The 18,236-nt window shown below is 37.3% G+C and overlaps 4 protein-coding genes across 6 annotated transcripts in view; 3 read left to right on the forward strand and 1 right to left on the reverse strand.

Annotated features, from left to right (window-relative positions):
• Positions 1–11,112, forward strand: part of LOC126802605 (mitochondrial import inner membrane translocase subunit TIM14-1) — a 258,334-nt gene extending 247,222 nt beyond the window's left edge. Inside the window, exons 2-4 of one of the 2 annotated variants that reach the window (XM_050530252.1) lie at positions 9,006–9,055; positions 9,923–10,095; positions 10,673–11,112. In XM_050530252.1, the coding sequence (XP_050386209.1) occupies positions 9,053–9,055; positions 9,923–10,095; positions 10,673–10,829 (333 nt within the window). In that variant the 5' untranslated portion in view covers positions 9,006–9,052 and the 3' untranslated portion in view covers positions 10,830–11,112. Of the gene's footprint in view, positions 1–8,943; positions 9,056–9,922; positions 10,096–10,672 lie in introns of those variants that run through there. The other variant, XM_050530251.1, reaches the window with a different exon arrangement.
• Positions 1–18,236, reverse strand: part of LOC126802603 (nuclear transcription factor Y subunit B-1-like) — a 148,274-nt gene that overhangs the window by 51,448 nt on the left and 78,590 nt on the right. The window lies entirely within an intron of this gene.
• Positions 4,503–8,579, forward strand: LOC126802580 (protein IQ-DOMAIN 3). 2 transcript variants are annotated; one of them, XM_050530224.1, is made up of 6 exons: positions 4,503–4,589; positions 5,716–5,806; positions 5,895–6,359; positions 6,825–7,064; positions 7,193–7,312; positions 7,410–8,579. In XM_050530224.1, the coding sequence occupies exons 2-6, from the start codon at positions 5,732–5,734 to the stop codon at positions 8,124–8,126; spliced, it is 1,617 nt and encodes a 538-aa protein (XP_050386181.1). In that variant the 5' UTR covers positions 4,503–4,589; positions 5,716–5,731; the 3' UTR covers positions 8,127–8,579. The 2 variants fall into 2 exon arrangements, with proteins under 2 accessions (XP_050386181.1, XP_050386180.1); XM_050530223.1 differs by lacking the exon at positions 4,503–4,589 and adding an exon at positions 4,872–5,308.
• On the forward strand, positions 13,163–18,143 carry LOC126802578 (uncharacterized). The gene is made up of 7 exons (XM_050530221.1): positions 13,163–14,805; positions 15,156–15,573; positions 15,962–16,106; positions 16,247–16,362; positions 16,469–16,547; positions 17,121–17,354; positions 17,438–18,143. Exons 1-7 carry the CDS (start codon positions 13,686–13,688, stop codon positions 17,576–17,578), a joined length of 2,253 nt encoding a protein of 750 aa, XP_050386178.1. The 5' UTR covers positions 13,163–13,685; the 3' UTR covers positions 17,579–18,143.

The following is an 18,236-nucleotide window of genomic DNA, read 5'->3' on the forward strand; positions in this document are numbered from 1 at the left end:
TTTTGATCTGGAACACAAACAGGTGTGATTCCTTTAACTTCTGTACACAAACAATTCTGATTTCTTCGATATTAATGTTAATATCTCAGTTGATGTGAATGATATGTTGGCCGTAAATTACATGATATCGTATATGATCCAAGAATACGGTCTCTATGCATGCTTAAATAGTATTAGTACGTACGTACATCATAACTGTAATGAACTAGTGCATGGGCTGCGTGTTGCGCTTGCTTGCGTAAATAGTACAGAAGTCCAATAACACGCTAATTATAGTACTGATCGAATTCTTGATAATAAGATTGCAGATGATTATACATTCCCCGATTCCCGTGTCTTTCAATTAAATAAATGACACCCAAATAAACTATCACACATGCGGCCATAAGATTTGACTCGAAAGCCCAACATCCCACCCAACCCAGTGGTAGAAACAAATGTGAACATTACTAAACCTTTAAGCAGAATGATATATAGTAAATGACTAAATGTGGAATTGGATCAAATATTTGCTCACTGATACTCATAAACGGTCCAGAAATTGGTCTTGTATAATGACTTGTGAACTAATCGATCAGTATTCGCATTTTCAATATAATTTTTCTAATTTGTAGTTCTTCCACCTCGGTACCGATTCCCAATGTTGGATCATCGTTATTAGCGTACAGTCGTCTATGATAGATTGTCACTTTGTGAAGCACTTGCATGTATTTTCGTTTTCATTTCCTTTGCTTTGGAGAAAAGGGAAGTGTATGTACGTATAAACCCACCAGTGATCGAATAATGTGTGATTCAATTAAGTATCTAGGCTGCACGGAATCGGGTGCGGGTGTGTGAGCGTTTTGAAACGCGGAAGCATTTTTTTTATAAAAAAAATGAAAGGATGCGTTTTGGAAACGTCATAATAATAAATATATATTTTATTTTATTTTATTTTATTTTTTAATTATTTTATCTAGTATTGAAATAACTTGATAACTATTAATAACTTCTTTTCTAAATCATGATTATCCTTAGTTATAGCAATAATATTGAAATAACTGGATAACTATTAATAACTTCTTTTATAAATCATGATTATCTTTGGTTATAATAATATTAAAGTGTTTTTCAAAACTCAAACAAAATAAAGTCCAACATAATATGAAGTTGTTGGTCACGTGCAATCACCGGATGAAATTGATAAAAAAGGGTTCATCTTCTCTCTCTCTCTCTCAATTTGGATTTTTCTTCATATCTCTCCCCAGTTCTCCCTCTTCTCTCTAACACATATTAGATCGATTGATGCTATTCATCTTTAACCGCTTGAATAAATTGAAAGAAGATGAGACGACAAGAAGAGACTCAAGGCAATGATTGATGAAATAGAGGCAGGAAAGGAATCACGCTTCCAATTTAGAAGCCAACGCTTCCGCTGTGCTCCCAAACCCTCCTTTTCTGAAATCGCGCTTCCGTCGTACTTCTGGTCCCGCTTCCGCTTCCGAAGCGGGAATTGGTCATCAAGCCAAACTTCCGTGCTACGTAGTTGAGTATTGAACTAGATCGAGGAAAAGGGTTTCACTAACAATGAATGATTATTTTCTTCGAGCTATAACAACCTGATAAATGAAATTTTAATAACAAATGCATGAAAAGATGTATGGAAATGAAACACTTCATTTCTAAATCTACATCAAGTTATAAATGAAATATTGGAAGAAATTGAAAAACACACACACACACACACATATATATATAGTATCTATTCAGAGTGAAGCTTTACTATGAAATTATAGAGTGAAGTTTTAATTTTGGCACACTTTTCGGTCAAATTTTTTACCATAAGCGATTCAATATTTAGATATGTTATTCAAGATCATTTATACAAAGTTTTATCCAATTTGACCATGGTTTGAGCTTTCAAAATTTAGATTTACACAAACGGTTCACGTTAAACAGTTTTAATTTATTCATTGATTTGATCTAATTTCAATACCTTAACGATGTCTAAATTAGATGAAGTTTTGTAGAGATGATCTTGAATAGCATACCTAAATTTTGAATTGTTTATTATGAAAAAATTTAATCGAAAAGTGTGACAAAATTAGAACTTCACTATGTAATTTCAGAGTGAAGCTTCAGTATGGATAGAGACTAATATATATATATATATATATATACACACACTTGATTGGAACTCATTATGTAGAACAATCTGAGGATTCGGTGGAAGCCCGTTTGACTTGTTAGTCGTGGTTTTATAGCTTGAAATATTTCCTCGTGTGTTTTCATTGGAAAAAGAAGCTTGTATTCGATTTCTAAGCATGGAATCTGGAGCCCATTAGATATATGTTTGTGTTTTCATTTTTTTTACTCAGTTTCCTACCTTTTTGGGCTAATATGAACTTCCCAGACAAAATTGCCAAAATACATTCTAAATTTGACTGAAATTGTCAATTTGCAGCATGAACTTGCATTTGAGTCAATTTACCTCCAAAATTTGGTAAAAATTGCCGATTTGCACCTCATCCGTTAAATTTAACTGTTTCTATCTAATTTTGCGTCACATGTCATGCACATGAGGGGTAATGTTGTCATTTTTATTTATATTTTTCTTAAAAATAAATAAAATATTCTTATATGAGTCACTGTAATAGAGATCGATTAGGATTTCTTAATTTTTGTTTTTGTTAACTGTTTCATAGTTGGTTGAGGGATAATTGTGTTTGTTATTCTTTATTTCTATTTGTATCTTTTTTCCTTTCAATAAATTTTCATTGGAGGATATTGGTCCTCTCTACGCTTACAAAAAAAAAGGATTTTTTTAACCAAATTATTTATTTACATATTTTTTTCTACATACTTAACCATACTTTGAATTATATATTCAACATACCCACCCATTCAAATATAGTGTATTGTGTATATATATATTTTTATATGCACACATTTATTTATATTTTTCTAATATCTTTTAACATATCATATCACGTAAAATTTATTAATTTATATTTCAAAAAAAATAATAAAACATAGTAGCAAGTGTTTCTCTTAAGTAATTTTATTAATTTATTTTATTATTAAATATGAATAATTATATAATGACAATACTGCCACTTAAATGCATGACATGCGACTTAAAATTGGATATAAAACATTAAATTTAACGGATGGGGTGCAAATCGACAATTTTGACCAAGTTTAGGAGGTAAATTGACTCAAATGCAAGTTCGGGATGCAAACTGATAATTATGCCCAAATTTATGATGCAAATTAACATTTTTGCCAACTTCCTATCAACCTGTGTTTTAAGTGTATTAGCACAGTTTATCAATCGCCCTCTTAATTCATCAGTGCAATACACTCCTAATTTATGTTTTAAACTGAAGTTTGCTTTGCACAACATTTATAAATAAAGCGAAGTTTGCTTTGCACAACATTTATAAATAAAGCTATTAGTCTATTACATTTCTTATGCCCTGCTCAGTTGTAGAATGTAGACTCATTGTCAAAAAAAAAAAGTTGTAGAATGTAGACTATTAGTCAATTGTAGAAATGAGTTTGTACATGTCCTAAAAGAAGAGGTGCTTCCTCGTAAGTTTATCAGAACCCAAAATAGAGCGTTGGGACATATTTCGCATGCAGGGGGACTATGCGTACTATATCCAGCTCCACAGGCCAGTACCTCTCTGCATGGAGATGATGAAGATCTATATATAATGGGAATATACTTCACGTGCAAGTAAGGCAATGGGCATGTGATCCACCATCAATGTTGCCACCAAAACAAACTCTTCTCTTTAAATTCTGTGTCCTCGCTCTCATCGAGTGTGGCCTCAGACACTTATGCTGGTCTAATATAAGCAGAGGTGGTTGAATTGCAGCTATATATATATATATATATATATGTATTTTTGCTTCTGGGACGGGATATTATATTCTGGGTCTGATCGAGTCTTCCAAGCACTTGTTGCTCTTTATTACCTCAAACTCAAACGGATATATACGAATATACATGCAGGATATGACGACAGGTAGGGTTTACTTACCCAGACACCACCCACCACCACCCTCATGTGGTCTCTGCAGAACGTAGTCCTTCTTGTATAAAAATGGTGCTTAAACTAATCGTCTGTGTTAGTTGGGAAGCTGTTGGACCATGATTTGTTTTTTGATTTAATGATTTGTTATCTTAGATGAGTAGTGTATTATTAATCTGTTAATCTGTAAACTTCACCTAGCTTTCAGAAAAGTCAGTCTGGACTTTGGACTAATCAAAGAGCTTGAAATTTATATCATAGGCATGAAACTTGGAGCGAAAGTGATGCGTGCTTGTTTTAAAACGGAGAAAGGTGAGGGCCATGCATTTTCATTTTGAAATTTTGCGGACGAGGAAATAAACTATTAGTGTCACTTTCAAGTTTAATGTTATTGGGACGTTAGTTGTGGCAGGGTTGGTTCAATTCATCACTTACGTTTTGGCAATAGCAATGATCATTAGACATGGATGCAACCACCTCCACTTCAATTTCCCTGTCTGAGCCACAATACTGCCTCCAATTGTATGTATAGTTGGTAACTTGGTATCAACGAATTGTATCTCTAAATTAGTAAGTATGTTATTCTTATACGATCGACAAGCAACACAAATGTGCAAATTTCTTCATTTCACTATAACGAACTAAACGTTCATATAGGAAGTATATATTGATTGTTATGCTCTACTTATCATAGAAGTTAGAACTTTTGTATCACATTATCAGCTAAACATAGGTTGCCGAGTCCTAAAGACCATATTGGTTGCTTGAAATCAAAGAAACCCAAGTTTTCTCTTTATCCACCAAAACTCAAGGTGTGCCGCATTTGGGGGGAAGCACAAAGCTGGAGTGGTTTAGGTAGCAGCAGATCATTATCGGAAAAATCCACCGTTATAGGGTACTACTATGAAAAAGTAAAACAGCAAAGACAAACACAGCAAGGTTGTTTGTTTTGTCCAATGTACTTGCTTTCGTATGTCGTTGTGTTTTGTTTCCAAAATAGAAAATCACTACAGATTGTCCTAGGCCGTTCTTTCTCCTTAAGCCCCCCACAAATCGTCAACAGTGTCCGTAAACCTGTGATCGAAGGGCCCTGTTTAAAGTTTGTTCCAACTCTGGAACCTTTCTTTGCCAAGATCAGAAGATCTGGTCTCACCCTCTCTCTCTTTTATTCCTCTGCTTCATTTATACAGATAAACCCTGTGTTCATTATCTCATAATAGCTTAGTTTTTTCACGGGGAGATAGAGGAAGTTCCCAGAACTCTAGCTCATTTGGGAATCTCAAGCAGAGGTATTAGAATGTTTGATTATTTTGACTGTTTATAATGGGGTTTGCTCAAAGATGGTGTGGTTTTTGTGGAAGTTTTACATATTTGGTATCTGGGTTTTGGACCTTGAACTGTTTGCGTTAAGGTTTGAGTGGAAATTTTCAATCTTTCTATTCTGGGTAAGAAGTTTTGATATCCTTCTCTCTTGTATTGATGTATTAATGAGATTAACATTATAAGGTAGAGATTTCTTTCCAACGACTGTGACTTTTGAAAGGTTGAGTTTGAGATTTCATCAAAAAAAAAAAAAGGTAGAGTTTGAGAGAGTTTAATTGTTGCCCTGCATTGTGGTTGAATTTGAGTTTTCCTTTTTGTGTTATGCGAACCGATGTGGGCTCTGACATTTGCCAAATTTATGTGTTTCTTTCAGAATGCACTTATAAAAAATGGGGAGGAAAGGGAGTTGGTTTTCTGCAGTGAAGAAAGCCTTCAACCCTGAGTCCAAGGAAAAGAAAGATCAGGTTAGCATTGCTCAAATTGATTTTACATTCTCTCATTTTAAATCAAAATTTGAGTTTCTAATCCATTAATTTGGTACCTTTACACCAGAAATCTAAGTCCAAGAAAAGATGGTTTGGGAAGAACAAGAATGTGGATGGAAAGCATGAGGAAAATGTAGACCATTTACAAAATGCAGATCATGTGGGAAATGATCTTTGGATTTCTTACAAGGAAGAATCTGCACTGGTGGTTCCCACTTCCATTGCGCCACCTCCTCCTCCACCAGCTCCTTCTGCTCTTTCTACAATTTCAGAGAAGTTAGAGGAGGGTCACGATACACAGAGAAACTCTCTTGCTCTGACTGAATATGTCGGATTAGTGGAGGCGGAGGATGCTCAGAGCAAGCGTGTTTACTCTGTGGCCCTTGCCACAGCAATGGCTGCAGAGGCGGCCGTTGCTGCTGCTAAGGCTGCTGCAGAGGTTGTTCGTCTCACTGGGCTGACTCATTTCCCCGGGAAATCTTTAGAGGAGGTAGCAGCCATCAAGATTCAGACAGCATTCCGAGGGCACTTGGTACGGTTACTTTGAAGTTCTCTAGTTGCTTCATTACTTGAACATATTGGTAATAAGATGTTTAATGTGGGTTTAAAAGTCAAAAGGGTTCATGTGCATTGTGTTCCTGTTCTAGAGAAAGACATCTTATGAGAAGTAATTCATTGTTGGGAACATAGGGCCTATCATGCAATGGTCCTAACTTGTTGGAAATCAGTCGAATTGCTGGTGTTGGTTCAAATAAGAGGCTTAGATATTTTTGCTTTACATTGGACCTGGGTATTTCTTTAATTGCTGACATTTATTTTTGAACTACATGATAGTTCACAAAGGTCCACTTCTGTATTAGGACTGAATGGTGACAGCACGTACAAAAGGATTTCTGCTCAATCTGTATAGGCCACGTTCATATCCATTCATGAGGTTTAAGCTGTATGCCTAAACTGAGGTTTTTTCTTTTTCTTTTTCAATTTGTGTTTCTTTCAGGCAAGGAGGGCATTAAGGGCTTTGAGAGGGTTGGTAAGGTTGAAATCATTGGTAGAGGGTCAATCCGTTAAACGCCAAGCGACTACCACATTAAAATGCATGCAGACTGTTGCTCGTGTACAATCTGAGATTCGTGCAAGGAGGATTAGAATGTCTGAGGAGAATCAGGCACTTCAGCGACAGATCCAACAGAAGCAAGAGAAAGAATTGAAAGATATGGAGAAACAAAGAGTTGCTTCTGTAAGTTCCCATGAGATGTACACTTACATAGTTAACAACTAAGACTGTTAGATAATGACCCTTCAGCAGGGAAGTATCATGGTCATGCTTTCCATTTTTTTTCTAATATTATGAACTCTTTGCAATAGATTGAAGATAAATGGAACCACAGTCCCCAATCTAAAGAGGAGGTTGAGGCAAAGCTACAGAGCAGACAAGAGGCTGCTAAGAGAAGAGAAAGGGCCTTGGCTTATTCATTCTCTCATCAGGTAGCTTACTTTTCCCTTATCGTTGACATATCTTAAGACCTGATCCAACTTAAACTGATCCTGAAGTCCTGAACTGTATACTAAATTTGCTATGCAGAGAATGTGGAAGAATTCATCAAAATCTCAACATCCTACATTCATGGACCCCAGCAATCCCCACTGGGGTTGGAGTTGGCTGGAGAGATGGATGGCTGCAAGACCGTGGGAGAGCCAAAGCACATCAGACTTCAACGACCGGGCCTCCTTGAGGAGTGCAGCAAGCCATGCATCAATGTCAGTTGCGGAAATCACCAAAGCTTATGCTCTTCGTGATGTCCACTGCGATAGCAAGCCTCCTTCCACAACTGGCCAAAAATTAAGCCAGCCTCCTGGTCGCCAATCCCCGTTAGCTCTTACCAAGACTCAATCTTCATCATGGAGAACCCCAAAAAAGAGTAGCTGGGGCGGCGACGAGGACTCTAAAAGCACTTGCAGTGTGCAGTCTGAGCGATTTAACAGGAGGCACAGCATTGCAGGGTCCTCAATAAGAGATGATGACAGTCTTTCAAGCACACCTGCATTTCCTTCTTCAAAAAAATCTTCAACACCTGCAAGATCAACAAAGACAAGGTCACGGCTGGCAAGCCCAAGCTCATCAGGGTTAGAAAATAACAAGACGCCGACACCAGATAAGGGATCATCACCTTCAGTGAGTTCTGTGAAGAAGCGGCTGTCTTACCCTGCTTCCCCTACTGGACAAAGAAGGCACTCGGGTCCTCCAAAGGTTGCAGCTCACACAGAGAAGAAAGTTAGCCCAGGTTGGGGAAGAAGGTAGTGATCAGTCCAACAAGTACTGTGCATATAAATAATAACAAGCATGTACTCTATAGGAGTTGTTGAGGTGTGGAAGATTTAACAACAAGATGCGGAGATGAGCTTTGTTAGAGTGGTGTTGGAGAAAGACTGGAAGTGAAAGTAGTTTACGTCCTGATCAGTTGTCTTCATCATCAATGTCAACATTTTTTTTTCTTTTCAGTCACCTCTTCTTGTTGTAGGCTTGTTATCACGATGTAGAATGGGTCTGGGGGTGATGTCAGTTCGAGGTAGTGAAAATGCGAGTTATTTAGTTGTGTGCATATTGTTGTGGTTCTGTGGAATCCTCATTATGTTCTGTGGCTCTGTGGATTGATGTTCCTTTGCTTACAGGGGTCTATTTGTAAGGTAGTTTTTCCGATTGTACAAAGAAGTGAAGAACTCAATGGTGTATCTTGAACTGTTTGTATTTGGCCCTTTATCATGGAGACAAATAAGATTATTCAATCTGTAGGGGTTGTGTCGATCTTTCTTATTTGGTACTTCTCTTGCATCACGATTATGTTTATCTTCATTCACATTTATTGGAAATTATGACATAATTTCCAACAGGTATACTTCCAGGTTCCCTACTAAGCTGATTGACCAATCTTACCACAAATGGTTGCAATGAGAACTTTTTTTTTTGGTGCAATGAGTTTTAACTTTGAAGAAAGTACAAGAAGTATCAAGAAAATGAAAAACATACGAACATAATTGTATGTTACGTGTCGCCATATGAGAGGTCCTCCACACTAGTAACAGACTAACCTAAACCTTAAAAACATCTTCGCCTTCTTCGGGGAGAACACAAGCCTCTCTGTTCCTCAACTCTGCCAACTCCCAAAAGCTTCCAGAAAACCTGTATGATAATACGAATCCTAAGCTCAGACAGCAAACATTAACGCAATGGTAAGCAAAATCTTGTCTTTTCCATTGCCCCTTATGTTTAATCACGCTTCATTTCTTTCCCAAACCCAATTTAATTCGTTTCTGGTACTAGGGTTCTTGATATATTTAATCCCAGTTCTTGTTGAAATTTTCTATCTTATTTGTTTGCATCATATAGGTTTAGTTCAAGAATAAGACTAGCAGATAAAACCCTTTGTTTGGTTGATTAGTGAAGTGGGATTTGCTGCTAGATACAATTCATTCTGTTGTGATGCTATTTGGTTGCCCTGAATATACAATATAGAGCTGTATTGGTTTGAGATTTCTTTGGGTCTGTGAGCTATTGGAAATGTATATAGGAGGTTCATATTTTCTGGGTTGTATAAAAGAAGGTCAATCATAAAACTAAACGGATTGGAGAACTTCATAAAGTTCTGCTATTGATTAGGACTGTCTGGAGTTTGAATCTCAGATAAAATATTCTATGTTTTCAGATGCATTTGCTTGAATGGTTTGATGACAAGTGATGCTCATATTCTAGGAAAGGGCATCCTCTGGTGAATCTTTGGAGTTGGCTTTCTATGTGTTTGGGGTCAAAGTTTCTGTCTTCATTAGTAATAACCTTTGAAAACTCTTGTTTGGTTAGTGCCTTCATTAGGGCTTGTGGTGGTCTCTTTCGGTAGTATAGGATCTCCAATTTATAATAATTTCATAAAGTTGTAAGATTGCTTCTTTGTAATGACATGGGGGATGGTCATCAAGCATGTTGGAGTGTGGCTGTGTTGGGAGGAGTTCATCTGGAATATAAAGGAAGTCAACTGATTTTGAATTTTCTTTGAATTTGTATTGCAATTTGGTAGAGCTAATTAACATTTAGATGCACTTCAGGCTACACCATTTCTTGCTGGTCTTGCAGTAGCAGCAACTGCTCTTGCTGGTAGATATAGTATCCAGGCTTGGCAAGCATTCAAGGCACGACCGCCTAAAATGCGCAATTTTTTTGAAGGCGGTTTCCAGCCAACTATGACTAGAAGGGAAGCAGCTCAGATTCTTGGTCTTAGGTAAGCTGGATATTCTGAATTAGTGCAGATTGAAAACCACTACATTGAAGGGATTCCTAGGATAGTTTTTGCTGTTTATCTCAAGATGTCATAGATATATATTCTCATAAATTTTGGACTATAATTGATGCTTCTAAAAATTTTCATTTTCTTTAGTCAAATGTCAACCATATGAATTTGTTAGATATGCTTTCTTATAATTAGAATTCGTTAATATATTCAGCCTCTGAAACATGAGAAATTGATGATAACTTCTTTTTGGTGTTTTACAAATATATGTGCTTTTCTCCTTATCATTTGGCGACTCTTTTCTGCTATTTTACAAGTTCCATATCTCCAATACATTTTCCTGCTATTGTCCGAAATGAAATGAGTTTTGAGATATTTTTTTAATTTCATCATGCTATTTAAATATTGTTCTAGATTAAAATGTGAAGCCTAAAAGATTACATTGCCCATTTCTATAACAAATTCTGGAAAAGGCACACAAATGCCTCAAATAGAAATTAAACTAATGATCAGCAGTGAAGCCTTTTATGTTAAAAACAGTGTAATTCCTTTTTGTATGGTTTGATAGGGAGAGTGCGCCCCCTGACAAGGTCAAGGAAGCACACCGGAGAGTTATGGTTGCAAATCATCCTGATGCAGGTGGCAGTCATTACCTTGCTTCCAAAATCAATGAGGCTAAAGATGTGATGCTTAGGAAGACAAAGGGCGGTGGATCAGCATTTTGATCCATTGATAATCCCTCAGATTTCGAATAGGTGTGCTGAACGGTAGACAATACCTCCTTCATTAACTTTTACGTGAAGCAAGTGATGGTCATCCATTCCCTGAGTCGTAGTGTTCCACCAGTCAATGTGCTGTGGGTTCAAATTTTGTTAAAAGCATGATATTGAAATGTATGATATTGAAGACCCAAAAGGGTTTAAAGAAGGTTGTTTCTGTTATGACATTTATGTACTTACAATTCAATTTGAAAACATTTTGATATCAGATTTAAAAAGATGGTGCTTCTTATAAGTTTCTAGTAACACATTGGCCTTTTCCAATATTTCATCTCCCAAATTGACTGCACAAATTGATGAAAACATATGGATACAATCCTAATATATCCGGGGGATGATTAACTGTCACAGATGCCATTTAGTGATTGCAGTTTCTGGTTGCATTTTTTCCCTCTGCACATACTTTATTAGCTTTCATATACAGGTGAACAATTTTGAATATTACTGATTACATGGAGCTGTGTCGAGTTTCAATTTGAACCTAGGAACTTAAATAATCAGAGACAGAAAATGCAGTGAGCAAAATTGATTAATAAGCCATTAAATATTGCACTGTGAATTATTTTGTAAACATTTTACATTGTACTAAGTTGCAGTAAAACATTACCTGATTTGTTGATGTCTTAAGATTCTACGGTTCACCATTAGCATGTGATTCGGGCTAGTACAAGATAATTGTGCTCGAAAAATGCTCTACATGAGTGTTGATCATGATAAACACATTTGATGCATGTATTATCACATTCGATGTCAAAATGGAATTACCTTTGCGAAAATTTTGATCAGTTCCTTATTGATCACGAAATTTGTTTCAATTTCATCCAGCATATATTCCTCCATTTTCTTTGTTTGCATACATAAGATTTAGGAATCTTGGAGTGGCTATTTCCAAACGTCTTCTCCTTTAGGTTGAGCGCAAAATAGAAATCACTTTTATGGTATAACACTATAACCTGGTGAATGAAGCACATCGAAGGTGATTAGGTGAAGGTTTACTAGCTGCTTAGAAGAACGAGGGCCGTTCTTAGTTCATCTTCATGATTAAGCCAACTAACAAAAAAGAACTAGGTTCATCTTGAGTTCTTGACCATTGGAATGTTCTCCATGTAGACAACATATAAGTCACCATAGTCGTTATCGTCCTTTTGAGTCCTCAGGAGTCAGGAGGCAATACTAATGATTTCAAACATTAAGAAACGTTTTTTTTTTTCAGTACATTCAATATTCACAGATATAAGGATTGAGCAGACAGCTCAAAATATCTCCCATTATGATAAATTTCCGGAATCAGAGTTTTATATTTGAAACCCCATATGAGGACTTTCTTGTTTCAACATGGTCCCTATACTTATAGGGTTTTGAAGTTGGTTTTGGTTAATACACACAGTATACACTATAATTGATTGGAAAGGAATCCTATTTTTTTTAAGGATATTATACCGTTATAATCATTAATTAATGTGATATGTTGTTTGTACACTACAATAGATGAACTATTTACTCTCTCTGCGTATCAGAATTTTCTGTAACTCCCTATTTGTTCTATATTATTACTCCCCATAGGTGAAAAAGAGTGACGATGTAACATTAAAATACCAACAAAGCGAAATGGATGCACTCATAGTGTTCAACCATCTCCTCCACGTATGTTTAATTTGAAAGTTTGCGACTCATCACCAAGTCATTCATTTTGATAGTCAAATGATAAAAGTGCACATATTTCACTAAACGTACAATATTTTTACTAGAACTGCATCACTAAGTCGGTATTACAAAGAGGTAGACTCGAAATGAGTAAATTGTGAAATTAAAAAGAAGATGGCCCTTGAAACAAAGACCTAACTCAATGTTTGTGTTTGCATAGTAGCTTAACAAGTCCCAATATTTTTCTGAGTTTATTCACCGGAGAAGAAATCGAGGTTATGTTAGCACAACGATGAAAGCAGAGCTTCTTAATTACATGCAAATCATACTGGATTTTGCAATGAGTGAAAATTCCTCAGAAATTAATTTCTAAAATTACGACCCACCGCGGCAAGTGGCAACCAACCACAAAACCTTCAAAGCTTCTCTGTGTCTTCTCTCCTACGAGTCCTTACGTATTCCTTTTATACGAGTTTATCCGTTTAGCTTTCCTTATCCAAAAACTAAACTACTCCCCATTTATCTCTTTATTAAAATCCAAATGTCCAAAAGTGAAATTTAATCAAATTAGAAACACAAATAAAAAGAAGAAAAAACACAACAAAAATAGATAGGCCTCGTTCTTCACTTAGCTGCTTTGTTTCCTTCTTCTTCTTCTTCTTCTTCTTCTTCTTCTTCTTCTTCCTCTATCCCCACACAAATCTCTCGGTTCCCATTGAAACACAGAGCCCTCTGTCCAAACCCAACAAAAGCTGGAATCTTTGACTCTGTTTGGCCAAGCCCTTTTCACAGAAGCACTTTTACTCTCAGGGTTCGAATCCATTTTGGAAATGCAAAGGTTGAGGCTTTGGTCTGTGAAGCTATCAGAAGCCAAAAAAGACATGAACTTTGAAGCTGATTGCTCTTGAAATGTGTGAGCAGGGTTTTGCTTTTTAGGATTGATAAATAATCGGTGCACCGCTTCGTTATTGGGATCTCATCAATCCAATAGTGTATTTCTATTGCTCTAAAGCTTTTTCATTGCAGAATTTGATCATTTTGTGCTGTTTTGTTGGAGGGTATTTGTTGGTTTTGTATATTTGTATGTGTATCAGTGGCTTTGGATTTCATTGATATAGTTGTACTAGGATTGAAGATAAAGTTTAAGGCTTGAGAGTAATGGTGTCTGCTAATGACCCAATTGAATCGTTTTTTAATTCGATTCAACTAGTTAAGGAGGCGTTTTCGCCGCTCGAATTGAGCATTAAGAAAGCTGCCAGGGACTTTGAGTGTTGCTGGGCAGGGTCTAAGAATAGAGGTAATGCTGTTGAATTGGTGACCCAATTCAGTGGTGGTGATAAGAGTGGTACAGTGCAGATCTTTGGTGGGAAGAAGAGAGCTGGTCAGAATGCGGCAACTGTTGGTGAGGAGAGGAAGAAAGGGTTGTTGATTAAGGTTCCTATAAAGGCGTTTCTTGGGAAGTTTTTGCAGAATTCAAGGAATGGAGGGGTGAGAGAGAAGGAATGTGCAGAGGAGGACGGGTCTTGTGTGAACTGCTTGCAGTTTGCAGTGTCTTGGTCTTTGTTTGTGAACAGTTTTATTCAGGCATTTCCTGGTCCGTTTAAGATTGGTAAGAAGAGGCTGCAGAAAATGAGTGATGAGGGTAAAGTGTGCTCTTGTTCTAGGCCAGAGGTTTCAGGGGACTTGAAACAGGGAGAGTCCAAGGCACATCAGGTCAGAGCAATTAGGAAGGAAAATGTGTCACATAAACAAGAGAATAATGTATCACTAGAGTGTTTCATAGGTTTTATTTTTGATCAAGTTGCTCAAAATCTTCAGAAGTTTGATCAGGGAGTTCAAGAAAGTGATTGCCAAACTTGTGATACTTCCCCACAGTCGCCTCTTTCCTCTTATTTTGATCATTTTAAGGTGATTACTGCCTTGCTAGAAGGTCGGACAGCAGATGCAAATGGATTTCTGGGAAACTTGAAATTTGCTAGAGTGGGTGGAGTGCCATCAGGCGTTGTTGGGGTGACGTCTCCAGTTAATGAAGAGGGTGATGATGGTGGTACTGCAAGTAATGGCGGAGAATCTGCAGGTAGTTCGCCACAGAAGCTTGCTAGCGATATACTTAGTATCCCTTTATCAAATGTGGAGCGTCTGAAATCCACATTATCCACAGTTTCATTGACAGAACTGATTGAGCTTGTACCTCATCTGGGGCGATCCTCTAAAGACTATCCAGACAAGAAGAAACTGTTCTCTGTCCAAGACTTCTTCAGATACACAGAGGCTGAAGGTATGTTGTCTCAGGTAGCTTTTGTGAGATTGCATGTTGCGTCACGTTAAAGTTCTTGTTTGTTTCTATGAAACAGATTAATTTACAATACGGGGATTCATAATTGCTAATTAGTAGTTGCACATTTCAATTACATAAAGAGCATGATTGTATTCTGGTTTCCAAAACTTTCTAAGATTATATATTACTAATCTGTACCAGTTCCTTGTCACCTGCCGTTACCTTATTGCTATATTCATGGCAATATAGATCTTAAATAAGTGGTTTGGCAATGAAGTTCTTACTAAAGTTATCTGTGAAAGGCTTTACTTTTACTTTCAAAACAGTAACCCATTTTACACATTATCCAGGAAGGAGATTCTTTGAAGAACTTGATAGAGATAGTGATGGCCAAGTTACTTTGGAGGACCTCGAAATTGCCATTAGACAGAGAAAATTGCCACGGAGATATGCTCATGAGTTCATGCGTCGCACTCGAAGTCACATATTTTCAAAATCTTTTGGTTGGAAACAGTTTTTGTCCTTAATGGAACAGAAGGAACCAACCATTTTACGTGCATATACTTCTCTATGTCTAAGCAAATCTGGGACGCTGCAAAAAAGTGAAGTATTAGCATCACTTAAAAATGCAGGACTTCCTGCTAATGAAGACAATGCTGTTGCTATGATGCGGTTTCTTAATGCAGATACAAAAGGATCTATTTCTTATGGACATTTTAGGAATTTTATGCTCTTGCTCCCTTCTGATCGGCTTCAAGATGATCCTCGGTAAGATGGATTTCTGTCTTCAGTTAATTTATAAAATTCAGTTTATACTCACATATATTCTATTCCTTATATATATATAGGAAAACGATCGAGAGCGGACGTCCGCTCTGTAACCGCCCTCTATATATATATATATATATATATATATATATATATAACATTCAAGGCGAGGTTTGCACAAATGCGATCTCTGGTGTTAATGTGTGCAAGTGTTTATAAATTCATGCATGTTTAAGAAGCTGTGCAAAATCATTTCTTTCAGAAATATGTACTTGTGCAATGTGTGTGTGTGTGTGTATATATTTTATTTCAATAGACTAGTTGACTAGGTATACACGAGCTAGTGTGAAACTTCTAGCTGATAACTCACTTATTTTCAAAATCACAGGAGTATTTGGTTTGAGGCTGCAACTGTTGTTGCTGTTGCCCCACCTGTTGAAATACCTGCTGGAAGCGTACTAAGATCTGCGTTAGCTGGGGGCCTTGCTTGTGCACTTTCAACGTCTTTATTGCACCCAGTCGACACGATTAAGGCAAAGTCTTTGGCTTAGCAACTTGTACTGGTGTAAATGTTAACTATTTTCTGTAATTAGTAATGTCACTCTTTGGCATTTGCAGCCTACAACGTTCTATCTGTAAGGCATTCTCATGAATTTTTTTGTATGTTTGCCAGACTCGAGTACAAGCATCAGCCTTAACCTTCCCCGAAATTATTTCAAAGCTTCCACAGATTGGAGTCCGGGGGTTATACAGGGGTTCAGTTCCTGCAATTCTAGGACAATTTTCAAGGTTCTTTATGCCCCATTTTCTTCTTATAGTATAACAAAAATAAAGAGCAAATTACGGCTGTGTAACTCATTATCTGACAGGCTGATCTCTTTTCTTGGCCTTGCAGTCATGGCCTGCGAACTGGAATATTTGAAGCTAGTAAACTTGTATTAATCAATGTTGCTCCGACACTTCCAGATATACAGGTAAAATGCTTGTAAAACGATATGCTTGTTACTGTCTTTTCTGTGACGCATGAATCTCCAGAATATTTTGCATCTTCACCACATCAATTTAGATCACTTAACAACTGCTATTTTCTATAAGTGAATACAAGTTCATTTCGTGCTTCTGTTAATAAACCTTAGGCAGTCATCAGCATTCTGTAGTCATAGAATTGTATCCTATTTGGGCTTGTTGAGCAGAAGGAACGGAGTCTATTTATCTGCCTAGCTTTAGTAGCTTTGGTAGGACCTATAGTGTATACACACCATTATATACTATATCACTTTACTACCCCAGAAAGGAAAACCATATTGGTCTTCTTCAAGTGGAAAAATAAAAGAAGAGGGTATGGTATGTCTGAACCTCCACCCCATGCAAAGAATGACAAAAAGGTAGTGTAGCATCTTTAGAGGAATTCAGACCCATGTTATTGAAACTTTAGGTCCTATGTAAACAGGTCTCCACATTATCCTGGATTCCTGCTTCTCTTTCCAGATCTTTCTTTCTCATGGACATGTTCTAGGAACACTAACCTGTTTTTTGGTGTGGTATAGGTTCAATCTCTAGCATCATTCTGCAGCACAGTTTTGGGAACAGCAGTTCGGATTCCTTGTGAGGTGTTAAAGCAGCGGTGTCAGGCTGGCCTTTTTGACAATGTGGGGCAGGCTCTTGTTGGGACTTGGCACCAAGATGGTCTCAAGGGTTTCTTCCGTGGCACTGGTGCCACTCTTTGCCGAGAAGTGCCATTCTATGTTGCTGGCATGGGGCTCTATGCTGAATCCAAAAAGGTACTGAAATTTCTAATCTATCACTTGGTTGTCTGTTGAGAGTTACGTTATTAACTTTGATAGTAACTGTTATGCCGGTTTAGGGTGCCCAAAAATTTCTAGGGCGGGAGTTCGAACCATGGGAAACAATTGTCGTTGGGGCCTTATCCGGTGGACTAGCTGCTGTTGTCACTACACCCTTTGATGTGATGAAAACAAGAATGATGACTGCTCCACAGGGTTAGCCTATATCGATGTCGATTATAGCCTACTCTATTCTCCGCCACGAGGGACCCCAGGGCTTGTTCAAAGGAGCGTTGCCTAGGTTTTTCTGGATTGCTCCATTGGGTGCCATGAACTTTGCAGGCTATGAGCTTGCTAGGAAGGCCATGGACCGAAATCAGGAGCTTGCTGCCGCAGAACAGCAGCAGCAAAAGGTGGCCACTACTGGATAAGATTTTTGTCTCTAAGTAATGACATTACTACCACCAGTGGTCTCCTAGTTAAAGATGAAAGCAATTAGATGCTGCTGAAAATTTTTGAAATTTTTGCTTGCAGCATATTGCCTGAAATTTCTCTCTGTCGACATGTCTATCCTTTTTGTAAGACATTGTAATTCGTTATAGGTTGTCTTTTTTGGGGAAATTTTCTGGTCTCAGAGATGTCAGGTGCAGATACATTCTCGATCTTACTTTTGTACTCGCAATTATTCACCATTTGCACTTGTCGTCACCTCTCCGATACTTGTGTCCGGAAACTAGAAATGTACATGCCCCTCTCCCAATGATAGTTTTCAGTTTCTTTACTCTACAGTTTCTCTTTGGATTGTGTAGTCATGAAAGGTAACATTTTGAATGGCAACATTTTGAACGCCTGGTTTGTGCAGACAGACGTATTTGGCAA

This window comes from Argentina anserina, chromosome 7 (assembly GCF_933775445.1).
Source record: "Argentina anserina chromosome 7, drPotAnse1.1, whole genome shotgun sequence".
In the NCBI taxonomy this organism is placed as follows: Eukaryota; Viridiplantae; Streptophyta; class Magnoliopsida; order Rosales; family Rosaceae; genus Argentina; species Argentina anserina.

What these genes read in the sequence shown, in the direction of transcription:
- LOC126802580 (XM_050530224.1), top strand. Translation starts at nt 5,732, where the DNA reads ATGGGGAGGAAAGGGAGTTGGTTTTCTGCAGTGAAGAAAGCCTTCAAC. An exon ending in CCAAGGAAAAGAAAGATCAG is followed by an intron (nt 5,807 to 5,894) that starts GTTAGCATTGCT and finishes CCTTTACACCAG; the next exon opens with AAATCTAAGTCCAAGAAAAG. An exon ending in AGAAACAAAGAGTTGCTTCT is followed by an intron (nt 7,065 to 7,192) that starts GTAAGTTCCCAT and finishes TCTTTGCAATAG; the next exon opens with ATTGAAGATAAATGGAACCA.
- LOC126802578 (XM_050530221.1), top strand. Translation starts at nt 13,686, where the DNA reads ATGGTGTCTGCTAATGACCCAATTGAATCGTTTTTTAATTCGATTCAA. An exon ending in ACCCAGTCGACACGATTAAG is followed by an intron (nt 16,107 to 16,246) that starts GCAAAGTCTTTG and finishes TATGTTTGCCAG; the next exon opens with ACTCGAGTACAAGCATCAGC. An exon ending in ATTCTAGGACAATTTTCAAG is followed by an intron (nt 16,363 to 16,468) that starts GTTCTTTATGCC and finishes TTGGCCTTGCAG; the next exon opens with TCATGGCCTGCGAACTGGAA.